The sequence below is a fragment of the Lontra canadensis genome, unplaced genomic scaffold, assembly GCF_010015895.1.
Source record: "Lontra canadensis isolate GAN:19392208 unplaced genomic scaffold, GSC_riverotter_1.0 scaffold92, whole genome shotgun sequence".
Lineage (NCBI taxonomy): Eukaryota > Metazoa > Chordata > Mammalia > Carnivora > Mustelidae > Lontra > Lontra canadensis.
In genome coordinates this window covers 7,448,647-7,462,556 of record NW_022631086.1, presented here as the reverse complement: position 1 = coordinate 7,462,556, position 13,910 = coordinate 7,448,647, and the positions used below count along the sequence as shown (strand labels likewise).

The window sequence follows — 13,910 nt, the reverse complement described above, 5'->3', positions numbered from 1 at the left end:
TTCAGACCGATTTCAAAGTAAATTGCAGACATCTGTATACTGTCCCCAAAATGCGTATTATTTACAAGGGCTCAGTATACCTTGTTTATCTTTGGATGTAAAATTTAAGTACAGTGAAGTGCACACTTTCTTCAGTGTTCTCTTGCTGAGTGTAGACAGACACATGCCTGCAACCTGCAGACTCTGGTCAAGATCTTGAAGAACATCATCGTCACCCCCAGCTGCAAATGTTGAATTTAAATTTTTAGCAGCCATGTATTTTTTCATTTTGAAATCATTTCAGACTTTGAAAATGTTCCAAAAGTAGTAAGTACAGAGAATTCCCATCTGTCCTTCACCCACCTTGGGTCTGTGTAATGTTTTCTCATAGTTAGGGTCGAGTTTTCCTATCCGGGCCAGAGGCCCACAGGAGTCTACCATGCGCTCCCAGGGGCCCTCATAAGGCCATACATGATACCAGAACATCTTACTCTGGGTGGTGCTAACTTTGGTTGCTGGTCAAGGCCCTGTCCACTAGACTGCTTTGTGCAGTTCCTGTCTTTCCCTTTGTAGTTGATAAGTGTATTTAAGTATTATTTTTTTTAATTTAATTTTATTTTTTCAGTGTTCCAAGATTCATTGTTTATGTCACCCAGTGTCCATGCAATACATCCCTCCTTAATACCCACCACCAGACTCACCCATCCCTTCACCCTCCTCCCCTCCCAAAACCCTCAGTTTGTTTCTCAGAGTCCACAGTCTCTCATGCTTCGTCTCCCGCTCTAATTCCAATTCACTTTTCTTTTCCTTCTTCTGATGTTCTCCACGTTATTCCTTATGCTCCACAAGTAAGTGAAACTGATAATCGATCGACTCTCTGTTTAACTTCGATAAGTGTATTTAAAGGAGACTCTGAAGCTGTGGAAATATCCTAGTTCTCACAGCCATTCAGCAGTCTTACACAAAACAATTACTACTGTGGTTTTTGAGAAGCGGTGATTTTTTTTTTTTAATCTATTTTACATGTATCCATCTACTGAACATAGCCAATTTCTCTTTGTTTATTCAGTTATTTAGATCAACATGGACTCACGGATACTTTATTCTATGGGCTATAATCTATTATTTTTATTATTTTGTTCAAATTGTTGGGTTTTCCTTGAGGGTCCCTCTCAAGTTGGATCCTAAGCCCTTTTGCTATGATCCCATTATTTTTTGAGTACTTCTTTACTTTCTGGCACCTCGAGATGTTCCAGGATCATCTTGTACTTCCCTGTTCCAGCCCCGGAATCCACTATTTCTCTAAAGAGCTCTGGTCCCATTTATTGGAGAATCCCACTTTTTAAAAAAATGTGTGGCCTTTGATCCTGTGTTCATGCTTCTGAATGGCTATAAATTGTCATCTGAGCCTCCTGGGTGTTTTGAGAGTTGGGGATCAGCTGCGCTGGTGACTGCAGAGCCGAGAAGTGAGTAGCAAAGTGCCCTTGTGCTGTGGGGGCAGGTGCTCGGAAGCAGCAAACAGACGCCCATCTGCTGTCGCTCTCCCAGCTGTCCCACATGGGGACACGGGGTAAAGGCGAGAGGCATTAGTGGTACCTGAGTTCCTTTCCAGAGGCCTGCAAACACCGTGGCCTCTCATCAGTAGCAAAGCAAACTCCCTGCCTGTGCAGCTGTGAAGCATGTTGGCCCCGTGTCTCGGCGGGCATTGATGACCCTGACCCTGTAGGACAGAGCTGTAGAGGCTCACGCCAGAAAGGATTGACACTTAAAACCACAACCTGGCCGGTGCCATGGCATCGTTCCCCAGGGGTGCAGAACTACTGTGTCCTCGAAGAGCCACCTGTGGGGCTTGGCCCTCAGAAGCCACCCTCCCTACTTGACCTGGCTTGGGTTGTCACAGTAAGACCTGCGCTGCCCGTCAGTTTTTAATTAAGTATGTTGGTAAGGCAGGAGGTTCTCCTGCTTATTTTCTAAATTGAAAGTGTTTATGGTCTGTGGGAAGGGTCGGGTTTTGATGGCAGTGGCTTTGACTAATGGCTTGAGGGTCTGTCATTACCTCTAGAATGTGTCCGTGAGTGAAATGTGTTGAAAGAATAGGGTGGAGGAGATGAACACGGTGGGAGCTGTGAAGTTAAGTAGAGCAGGGTGGTCTTGAAGTTACAGGGGGACTTTCTTGGGGGCGCCGAAGAGCCAGAGGTTGAGCCAGTAGTGGGCAGGGCGGGGGCTTTCCTTGGGGGCGAGTAGTCCTAGTGTTGTCTTAGCAGTCAGAGGATGACACAGGAGGGCGTCTGGCCAGCCAGGGGAGCAGGCCACACAGCACTGAATGCGACCCAGAAGAGTGGAATCCATACCAAGCCTCAGCTCCTCAAGGACATCGAACAGTCGCAAATATGTGCACACCCAGTATCAGGGCACCTAAAGACCGTAAACAGACCCTAGCAGATGTGAGGGGAAGTAGACTATAGTAGATAAGAGGAGAGGACTTTATTACCCCACTGCCAGCAGTTAACAGATCAGCCCAACAGAAAATGAGCACAGCAGGTGCTGGACTGGAACCACACCAGGGGCTTTTCTGTTTCTGTCGGTGAGCAGCCGCTCTGACTAGAGCATGCCTGGAAAACCCAAGACATGATCTTCGCCATCGGAAAGCTTACCTGCCTGGTCTTCGAAGAGCAAATAAGAATGAGAGAACAAAGAGAACAGTTCACGTAGCACAAGAGATGCGGGTTGAGAAGGGACAAGGGTGTTGAAGGAGGCCGAGCTGTTCTGGAGGGTGCAGGTTTGTGGTGGGGAGGGAGGAGGAGAGAGCTCAGGGAGGGCCTGTGAGAGCCTGGGTGTCCGTCAGGAAGCTGAGGCCAGGTTAGAAGGCTCTTGGATGCCAAGTTGAGGCCCCTGGATTTCATCCTTTGGAACCTAGGAAGGGGACTGGCAGTTTGGAAGAGGGGAATGGGTTGAGTACAAGGGAAATGAGTCAGACCAATGACTAGAAGTGGAGTTGTGGGATAAGGAACCAGTGAGGCTACAGGAGATGGCTGTGTGAGCTGTCACGGGTGAAGGGGTGTGCTGGCGCAGGGGTTGGAGTTGACTTGGAGATTACCGGCTGAGGTGGACTGGACACAGGGAGATGCCCACGGTTGGGAAGACTTGGTATAAATGAACTTGTGGAGATCGCCTGGAGCTTGCACCTGACCTTACCAAGCATAGGTAGGACCTCTGGTAATGATGTATGTTATATATACTGTGCTCCCTGAGCTACCTTTATATTTTTTCAAATTGACGTAAAAAAATTAACAGCTTTGTAATCCAAGTGCACATCTAACTATCCCCCTCCTTTTTTTTTTTAACCTCAGGTTGACCCCAAAGATTGGCTTTCCATGGAGTGAAATCAGGAACATCTCTTTCAATGACAAAAAGTTTGTCATTAAGCCCATCGACAAGAAGGCGCCTGTAAGTTTTTGTGGATTCCAGGCTAGGGCTTACAGTTTCTCATTCTTAACAGCCAAATGTGTTTTCAGGATAACAGATTTCTGTGTATGACAGACACTTGTGTGCGTGCGTGGGCGGCAGGGGGAGGTGGGGTGCTGAAGGGATTGTCAGCAGGTTACACTGAAGGTCAAAGACCCCTTGAAGTAGAGGTACATGCTGGCCCAGGTGTCCCTCAATAGCTAGCTGACTGTCCCCTGACCTTTCAAGTGGTGTTCATTCCTGATGAAGGAAGGGGCAGTTCTGAGTCCTTGACCTTTGCCAGATGATAAGCATCTCATGAAATGCTGCATTTCTAGGCTTCTGAAATGTTGGTCTTCCTGTGGAAAACCAGCCTGCCTCTAGAGGGTGTACTGGGGGTGTAGGGGGCTCACACCTGTCTCCCTGGAAGCCAGTTGGGGCACACATGATTGCTACAAGCCTCAAGGGCCAGCATTAGCTTTCAGAGAGCTGTGTCTGCAGCTTACCCGTGTTAGGAAAAGTCAGACCTGTATCTGGAGCATTTCTGGTCCACATGGTCCTTCGTGCCTCACCTCCTTTCTCTTTCACAAATGTGCACGTCTGCTTTCCTCTGACCCCCTTCCGGCCCCCAGCCCGCTTTCTGCAGGCACCTTCTCCTTGCAGCTTATCGTGGGAGGTGGCTGCTCGCAATGCGGCTGGTGGGGGAGTCGGCCTGGGAGGGCTTCGCTGGAAAAGGGATTTCAGTTCCTGGAGTTTGAAGAATACAGACTGTGAACTAGTAATGGCAAAGACTGGTGTGTTACAGAAATTACATTTCAGTTTTATGTGTTCTGCTGACATTTAAATTTTCACCTGACGGCTCAGAAAATTTGAGACATGCATACTTCCATACACACTGTAGTGTGATGGAATGGGTGAGGATTTCATCTTCTAATCGGAAATCTGATCCTTTAAAAAAAAAAAAATGGCGTTTGAAGAATTCTCTCTTCCTCCTTAGAGACTGCTGCGATTTTTCCCAGAATCATAGATTGGAGAGGACTTGATGTCTTGGTTACAGTGTGGGGCTTAGAGAGGCCAGTGTGGGCTGTGGTCCAGACCGGGGCCGTCTGGAGCCTTCTGGGCTGGGATCTGCGGGGTGATGGGTACCCTGTGTGGAACAGCAAGTGGCTTTATTGTCCAACTGCTCCTCCCCACAGGCCGCTTAGTCCAGCGTGAGTGAAAACCAGAACTCTCAACGCGGTTCATGAAAGTATTTTCTCCTTTATTGAAAACGTTTCCTGCTGTTTGTAAACTCTTGACTCCTGTTCCAGGGGTAGTTGCGTAGTTGCTGACAATTAAAGCAGCATTTAATACAGACTCTCCAGCTCCGTGAAAACAGGCCGCATTCACATTCTGCACCATAGCCCGGGGGTCACGGTGTACCCATGTTAACGTGGGCCGTGAGATCAGGGCAGTCAGAGCGAGAAGATCCTGAGGGCCCCGGCTTGGCTGCTGTCTGCTCACAGGGTAGTGCTCGTTTTTCAGAACTTTTTTTAGACATGTGACTGACAGAAGCTAGCAGACTGGACTGGACTGGGCTATTTAAGGATTAAGTTGCATGTGTGTTTTGGCTTAAGTTTAACTTTTGAAAAGCTGCAGAATGTTTCCTAATCTTGAAATTCAAAGCAAAAGCAGTTGTAATGCTTCTGGTTGAATTAGTTGAGCATACTTTTACTATATACTAGTTTTATGTGGAGCCATTGATTAAAGAAAAAACAAGGAGAGAGAAGCATGTGTCGGTTGTGTACTGTGAGTCAGGGCTGTGCTCTAGGACTGTGTGCACAGCAGCAACAGAGTGGGCTTCCTGCCCTCGTAGAGCCTGCCTGCTGCTCAGAGCAGGCATGAGCACAGGTAAGGTGCTTTCTGGCCGTGAATCCCGTGGCGCAGCTGTATCTTATCACTGATGAGGATGAGATGGGGGCGGGGATGGGGGCCAGTGTGGCTGTTCCAGATGGTTGGGTCAGGAAGGCCTGACCAAGGCCGCAGACACTACATTGTCAGACTTCTTTCGTGAGGGTGGGGGTTCCACGGGAGAAGATGGTTTAGGGAACAAGTCCCCGTTCGCCTGTGCACCTCACCAGGCTCCCGCTTCCTCCTCCTGCGGCATTGCCCGCCTTCAGCCTCTGCACTTGGGGCAGCAGAAAATCACATTTCCAAGTTTAAACGTTCCCCGGAAAATGGACAGGGAAACCCCAGAGGTTCGAGTTGACTCACGGGTGAGGCTTGGGATTCCTTTTCTCAGGCTGACTTGGGGAGGGCACCCCTGGTCCCGGACAGTTTCCATGGCAAGCTCACAACTGAGCCATTGTCCTGTCATGCTCCCGATGACCAGGCATTTCCTGTAGAAAAGCCAGTTTCTCCTCCTGCCAGCTTGGATACTGCAGGGATGGGACCTGAAACATGGTGAACGTTCAAAGCCTCCGGTAGTCCTGTGGGGGGTTAAAACCAGCTCTGTCTACTTCAGAAAAGGCCTTTTGTTCCTGTGGTCTCATGGAAGAGGGAGAATGCTCTTGGGCAGCTACCTGTTCAACGGCTTGTGAAAACGGCCATTTGCCTGGGAGCAGCTCTGCCCTCAGCCAAGAGGGAGACCCTGAGGTAGGGCCTTTTGGGGGGAGTGTTCTAGAAGCTTCTGAGCTGGTGTTCGACAATTTTATGGCTACTTTTCTTTCTTCTCTTGTATTCTTAGGGACTTGGATTTATTTCCTTGAGCTTTCCTTTTGCCTCGAGTTTGTTTTTAGGATGCCTGTCTCTGCCAGAGTTTAGGAAGCCTGCCCACATTTCATCAGTGTTGTGGTTTTGCATTAGGAAGCGTGGGCTGGGTACTTGAATTTGGAAATCCTTAAATAAATATTGGTTTCAGTTTTTGTTTTTAACTTGAATCCAGAAACTAGCCTCCTTCAACGGCAGCCCAGGAAGTGTCCTCTGCCTCCTGCTTTCGCTGTCCCCAGCCATGTGCAGGCCTTGTCTTGGTGGTGATGTTACTTGCAGTGTCTGTCCTTTGATGGTTTTTAACTGACCTTGTTCTGAGAAGGAGTCAGTGCTAATCAGCGTTCCTTTGCAACGCTGAGGGGCATTGCAGAGGTCAGCACCTGCCTGGGGAGCATGTCTGTGTCTGTGTGGCCATCACAGAGGTAGGGACGATGCTTCTCTCACCTCTGCAGACTCTCTGCAGAGGCTCCCTGGGAAACCCAATGACTTGATAATAAGTGTGCAAAAGCACCACCCAGGAACTCTGGGCTCTCAGGGTCAACAGTGGTCTTTCCAGCATTTCTGGAACTGATGAAAAAAACCGAGAAGCTATGTAGGGCCTTCTGGGGCATGTTGGTTAGCACCCTGGCATGTCCCTTCCGGTTTCAGAAGTCACTGTGGAACACATCACACTGTTCCTTGTTTCAGCCACCCTTCCCCATTCCAGAGGTCAAAATCTGGATGCCAGGGGCCCGAAGATGAGAAGAGAAAGGGGAAAAAGAAGAGTAAGCAGACTGGCATTTTAAAATAACTTTTTTTTTTTTTTTTTTTTTTTTTTTTTAAGATTTTCTTTATTTGAGAGAAAGAGTGAGAGAGCATGAGAGGGGAGAAGGTCAGGAGAAGCAGACTGCCCATGGAGCTGGGAGCCCGATGCGGGACTTGATCCTGGGACTCCGGGATCATGACCTGAGCCGAAAGCAGTTGCTTAACCAACTGAACCACCCAGGCACCCTTTAAAATAACTTTTAACAAGAGTTTCTAAACCCTTTTTCCCCTCCCATCCCTTGCATTAATGGCAGAAGTAGCAAGAACTAGGAGGTAGGGTCGTGCGCTGTGCCTTTCCCACATGGCAGACTTCTACAGTCATAGTCCTGGTGTTCTCAGATACCGCATTCTGTTCTTTCCAGGAAGGCTCTTCCCCTAGCAGTTCTGTCAGGTGGCCAGCGGTCTGTGAGCGAGCCTCTGTGTACCAGGCACCCCCTGTCCTGCCTGACCCCATTCTAAGTCCTGACAAACAGTATCTGGGTTAATCCTCTGAATAGTCTTGTTAGGTTACTGTCCACCCCACCACACAAGGTGTCCGGACTCCGAGGAAGTGACTCACTCAAGGTCCCAGGCTCTGACGTGGCGTGCTGTGTGAACGCCAGCACCCAGTAAATCTAGGCCGTTGGTTGGGTCCCAGGGATACAGAGGGGAATGACCCAGCCCTGCTGTCGGGGGAGCTGCCCAACCAATGGAAGACAGAGACCAAAACAAGTCGGTCCGGGGAAGTGCTCGCACCTCCACCGAGTGCACGGGCCACAGGAGGTGTGCCAGTTAACCTGGGAGAAGGAGGGCTCCCGCGGACAGAAGATGATGCCTCGGTGTCGCCGCCTCAGGTGCAGTGTCCTTGGGTCTGTGGGGCTGGACATGACAGCCCAAGCAGCGGGGCTGCTGGGAGCAAGTCAGTTTGTGGGCATGAAAGTACAGTTTTAGGTGAGCAGAGGGCAGACTGGGGCTGCTGGGCCCGAGCTCTCCACCCGTGCCTGGCCCTGGCGTCTGTACCTGGGCTGGAGCTAGCCCGGCTGGCGTCGGGCATCATGTAGTGACCCGACGGATGCACTGGTGGCCGCATGGGGGCCAAGGGTTAAGGCTGAGGAGACCAGACGCTCCAGTAGAAGTTGCTTACTGCAGGCAGGATGGGGGGACGGTGGCTGAAGACGGGGCGACTCTGGGCCTCAGTCCTGCTTCTCCCAAGGCCATGAGACCTCTTGCCCTGGAGAGGCCTTCCCCTACCCCACCCCCGCCAGAGAGGCGGCTTCAGGGTGTGTGCGCGTGCACAGCCGCAAGGACATACAGTTGCCCTCTTTGTCCCAGAGAATCCAAATCCCACGGCACCAGGAACTTTCTGTCGGGTCACTTGGAGTCAGTGGCTTTTCCTTGAAGTCCCTTTCTGGCCCCATACTCTGCTACATTTGTCCTTTTGGAAAAGGTCACCTAGAACTTTGGGACGTCGGGTTTGCAGGAGGAAAGCCAGAGTCCGCCCTGTTCTGTCCTGCAGGACTTCGTGTTCTATGCCCCCCGCCTGCGCATTAACAAGCGGATCCTCCAGCTCTGCATGGGGAACCACGAGCTGTACATGCGTCGCAGGAAGCCCGACACCATCGAGGTGCAGCAGATGAAGGCCCAGGCCCGGGAGGAGAAGCACCAGAAGCAGCTGGAGCGGTGAGCGGGGCAGAGGCCAGCGTGACATCCGGGCCCGTCAGGCAGCATCTGTGGGGCCCACATGGCTCCCCAGCAGAGGAGCCAGGGGAGCACCACCCAACAGACACGGGGGGAGCGTCAGGGGACCGGGGCCTTCGGGAGTTACTGTGTGGGCCTGAGGGTCCGCCCCAGGAGCTGCCTTGCCAGGCCGGGCAGTGGTAGAGCCCAGGAGGGGAGTGAGTGCCCAGGGTTGCTGCTGCTGCCTCCTGGGGCCTGGACTGTGTTGACAGGGCGGGTGCCTGCCAGCGTCTAAACCTCCCTGTGCCCCCTGCCCCCAACAGGCAGCAGCTGGAAACCGAGAAGAAGAGGAGAGAGACTGTGGAGAGAGAGAAGGAGCAGATGATGCGGGAGAAGGAGGAGCTGATGCTTAGGCTGCAGGACTACGAGCAGAAAACCAAGAAGGCAGAGAAAGGTGGGTTTGCACCCAGTGCTCGTGTGTGCAGGGGTGCGCTCCGCAGCGAGGGCAGATGGGCTGTCGGCACACCCACAGCCAGCAAGGTCTCGGTTAACAGAGCACCCACCCTAGAGGCTGGAGGCTGAGAGCTGACCATGGGTGTTTGGATTAGAAGATAATCTTTTGATTATCTTGATACATTCCATGCTTTGCTGCTTCTGTGCTGAATGCTTTATGCTTATTATCTTTTTAAATTTTCTCTCCCTCCTTTGAGGTTAGTACTGAGTTATCCCCATTTTCCCAATGACAGTGTTAAGGTTTACCAGGTAAATTAATTTGCCTGACGTCAACAGCGTGAGTGCCCAAACCATGCTCCATTGCCCCCTGTCTTACAAACTAAGACCTGAGAGAGTGGTGTGGTTTCCGTGTGTCCGCCAGTCTACCCCAGCCCTGGCCAGGGGAGGGAGAAACCCTCCCTAGCAGTTTCTAACTGCCGCAAGTACGGTGTGTGCGCAGTAGGGAACGCACCCCACTGTACAGAGGTTCCCCCGTTCAGTGCTTCATAGCTTGTGGTATGAGTCTCGACCTGAACCCCATGCCATGCGTCCAGGCTGGGAATTCAGGGGCCTGTGCTTTCAGAACTGTCAGACCAGATTCAGAGAGCCCTGCAGCTGGAGGAGGAGAGGAAGCGTGCCCAGGAGGAGGCGGAGCGCCTGGAGGCTGACCGCGTTGCCGCTCTGCGGGCCAAGGAGGAGCTGGAGAGGCAGGCAGCAGATCAGATAAAGAGCCAGGAGCAGCTGGTAGGAGCTCCGAGTTTCACGATGCTGAATTATGGAGAGGCTGCCTCTGGGGATGAAAAAATGACACCTGCCTTACAACTGTTTGTGTCTGGGGCTGTAAAGTGATCTGGCTGGAGAGAGGAAAGCCCAGTGGGAGGGGCTGTGCTGGGGGGTGGGCTTCAGGTGGCCATGGTGCAGCCGTCGGGGCGAGGTGGGGGTCGGGGGGCAGATGTGGTGGTCTGGGCGAGGCATGGCCTTGAGGACACAGTCGGCAGCCATGGGCACTGCTGACCGGGTAGGAGGTGGAGACAAGGCCAGTCACCAAAATATGAGGCTGTCCATTTGCAAGAGGGCGCTCCCCAAAGACCCCAGAAATAATTTCAGCTTCATGCCCTCCACCAGGCCGCAGAGCTGGCAGAGTACACCGCCAAGATTGCCCTCTTGGAGGAGGCGCGGCGGCGCAAGGAGGACGAGGTCGAGGAGTGGCAGCACAGGGTGAGTCTGTGTGTGCAGCACTCTGGGCGGGCCCCGCTGTGGCAGCCGGAAGATGGCCTGGGGCCAGGCCGGGGTCTTGCAGAGAAAGGCTCGGGATGCCTTGTAGCGCTCTGCCAATCCTAGCTGTGCTTCTTAGGCCGAAATCCCCATAGGAATGGGCTTGCCCTGTGCACTGGGGAGTCCGCTGTTGGATTAGCAGGAAACAAGGAGCCTCTTGTTGATTTCCACCTACTTTGTTCTGGCCACCCCAAACTGTTGACCCCCATCAGGCAGCCCCCATCGGGAGCTAGCTTTAAATCTGATCATGTGGTCACTCCTAGCAACAGGCCATAGCATCTCAAGACTGCCTCTCCTGACCACTGGTGTATGCTGCATGGCACCATGGAAAGATCTGGATTTGGCAGTCTCGAGATGGGTGCAAGGGTCCCAACTCTGCTGTTACTCACTGTGTGATGGAGCAAGTGGCCTGACCTCTCTGAGCCTCCATTTCCTTGCTACAGATGGGGAGTAATAGCCAGCCTGGAAGGTTGCCCTGAGGGCCACCCCCACAGAGAGGGTGAATAAATCGTAGTTATAACAGGAAGAACTGTGTCCCATTGCAGTGTCCAGAGCCTTTTCTCTCCAGCTGAGCCCCCATATACCGGGCAACCATGGCCCCCCAGGGGAGCTTTAGATATGTCCAGCGTAGACATCTGCCGAGCTGCGGCAGCTCCCCACCCCTGCCCTCCCACCTGTTCTTGCCCATACTTCCCCATCTGCACGGACCCCTCCTGGGGACACTTGGTGCCTCTCCTCACCACTCGTACGCCCCACCCCATGAACGTAGGCTGCATGCAAAAGACTTCGGTCCTTAGGTTTTTAGTAAAAGTGTTCACTGAGAAAAGCTGGTTGCAGAATAGGTTCAAACTAAGCTCATCTCCCAGGCTGGAGTGGCAACGAGGTGGGCATGACTGGGGATGTGTATCCAAGAGAAGTTACTGGAAGGTTTAGGGGTAGGTAGGAAAGTGCTTGAGTACTGTGCCCACAAACAGTGAGGAGGTTGAGAAATAGTGGCCACACAAGGAAAGAGAATAAAGCTGCACTCTAAAATTGGAGAGTGGCATTTTCTAGTGGCTGGAGGATCTTTGTTTCTTTAATAATTTCCCTCCTTTTTTCAAAAACACAATGAACATATATTAGAATCAGACACAGAAAAAATGTTACAGTTCTTTAAAAAAAAAAAAAAGTCAAGCTCCTGACATGACTTTCTTCTCTGCGTACTGTGCACGTGATTGAGAATCGCTTGCAGGATCCGGAGCCCCAGACTCGGACGAGGTCGGGCAGACCCCACACGGGGATGCTGCTTCTCAGCCCCGGTCCCCTCCTCCGCTCTGTGCCGCTAAGGCCACGTGCATCCAGCCTGCCCCGGGGAAGGCAGGGGAGGAGTGAGAGAAGGTGCAGAAGCCTTGTTGTTAGAGAAAAGGGGATTCTTCCAAAAATGGTCTAAACTGGGTTGTTGGTGACAACTTGTCACCTGTGGGCTGGTTGCTTTCAAAGGCCAAAGAAGCCCAGGATGACCTGGTGAAGACCAAGGAGGAGCTGCACCTGGTGATGACAGCCCCGCCGCCGCCCCCACCCCCGGTCTATGAGCCAGTGAGCTACCACGTGCAGGACAACCTGCAGGACGAGGGCACGGAGTACACAGGCTACAGCGCCGAGCTGTCCAGCGAGGGCATCCTGGATGACCGCAACGAGGAGAAGCGCATCACTGAGGCCGAGAAGAACGAGCGGGTGCAGCGGCAACTAATGGTGAGGGCGCCAGGGTGGCGCTGGCAGCAGACCGGGACCGGCGCTGGGGCTGGGTGGGGGGCATCCCACCCAGCTCCCCATGCCCTGGAACCGCACCTGACCCGAGCTGCTTCCCCTTGCAGACCCTGACGAATGAGCTGTCCCAGGCCCGAGACGAGAACAAGAGGACCCACAATGACATCATCCACAACGAGAACATGCGGCAAGGCCGGGACAAGTACAAGACCCTGCGGCAGATCCGGCAGGGCAACACCAAGCAGCGCATCGACGAGTTTGAGGCCATGTGAGGCCTGGCCAGGACTGGGGCAGGGGTGGGGCCTCACGGCTGAGCTTGCGGAAGGTCGCGGTCAGACTGTGAAGCTAGTGTTTGTAGTGCTTTGAATCTAGGACCCCCCTCCCCTCGTCGTATTCCAGTTCCTTTAAAAAGAGAGTAGTTATTGCAGTGGGAATAGTCTAAGGCTGGGGTCAGTGGACGCTTCCCTGGTTTATTTTTCCCCGTTGTATCATAGTGCCAAACAGGCCTGATTCTATTACTGCTGTTGAATCACTTCCTGTTCCGTGTTTGCAGCGGGACTGACTGAATTAAGGAAAGAGCCTGTAAAGTGTGAGTAACAAACTCCCTGCTGTGGTGTGTGAGACAAGGTTCGGTGTAATTAAAACCACATCGTGGCTTAGAGTACGTGCCATACTATCTTCTGCATTTAAAATGAGCTCAGATTGATTTTTTAATTTCCATGAAGGATCCATCGTTGTATATTTTTGTTTTGAGAGGTGGAAATTATTTTGAAAACCATCTAAAGCATTCTCACACACATGCACACAGTGATTTTTCTTCTTTGCTCCTTCAGTTTGGGATAGTAGTACAGGGAGGACACTCTAGCCTTGGAGAAACTTGGGTTTTGTTTTTGCTTTACAGAGGGCTGCCTTGTTGGACTCACACCTAATTAATGATCAGCTGTAGAGAATAGTATTTATATATGAGTGACAATATGGGTTTGTAACATTAGTTTAAAAAAGGGAAAGTTTCATTCTGTATATTTTGTTACCTTTTACAGAATAAAAGAATTACGTATTAAAAACCATGTAACCATGGCACTTGATCTGACGTGAGGGCAGGAAGGAGGTAGATAACTGCTGTAATCACATCTGTAAAAATGATTTTTTTCTTACTTTGTTCCTTGTGCGTGGAACTGTGCACATGACGGTTTTCTATCCGAGCTTGTTTGCAAAAGAGACACATGCTGTTTGGCTCATCCAGACTCCAGCTAGGAAGGGACTCTTCCCACCTGGTATTGTCCCTGTTACCACAAGAAGAACCTGTTCTGACCTCGCCAGTTCTCTGCCACATCCTTGAAAATCTGTCAGAATGTCAGCGCGCTCTTGCCACTGGCTCCTTTCATGCTCGGCTGTGTCCTTTTCCTTTTCAGCTAAGAGCCGTGCGCAGATGAGCCCCGCACCACCGACTAGAGAAATAAAAGCTGTGCAAGGCAAGAGGCGGCAGTGGGTGTGTCCTTGTGCGTGTTGGGGCGAGGCGGGGTGGGGGGCCCTCCTGCGGGCTCTCCCTGGACTTGGGCGCTGACCACCCTGAATGAGGAGTCCCTCCACAGCATGGAACAGGAGGGACCGGATACCCGCCAGGCTCCTCTAGTTCTCCTTCCAGTGCATAGAACTAGGCCGTAATTTTTAGTTTGATACGAACTGGGGGACCGAGATAACGAACATTTACTGAAATCTGGCCCTTTTCCACGTGTGTCAAAGCACAGAAAAACAAACGGAGACAT

The 13,910-nt window shown here is 51.8% G+C and overlaps 1 protein-coding gene across 2 annotated transcripts in view; it reads left to right on the top strand.

The window, feature by feature from the left end:
• EZR (ezrin) overlaps positions 1-13,620 on the top strand; it is a 50,262-nt gene extending 36,642 nt beyond the window's left edge. For both annotated transcript variants that reach the window (XM_032836475.1, XM_032836476.1), the window contains 7 exons: positions 3,330-3,426; positions 8,471-8,634; positions 8,955-9,085; positions 9,707-9,867; positions 10,249-10,341; positions 11,878-12,129; positions 12,252-13,620. In XM_032836475.1, the coding sequence (XP_032692366.1) occupies positions 3,330-3,426; positions 8,471-8,634; positions 8,955-9,085; positions 9,707-9,867; positions 10,249-10,341; positions 11,878-12,129; positions 12,252-12,416 (1,063 nt within the window). In that variant the 3' untranslated portion in view covers positions 12,417-13,620. The remainder of the gene's footprint in view (positions 1-3,329; positions 3,427-8,470; positions 8,635-8,954; positions 9,086-9,706; positions 9,868-10,248; positions 10,342-11,877; positions 12,130-12,251) is intronic.
• Positions 13,621-13,910: the final 290 nt, after the last annotated feature.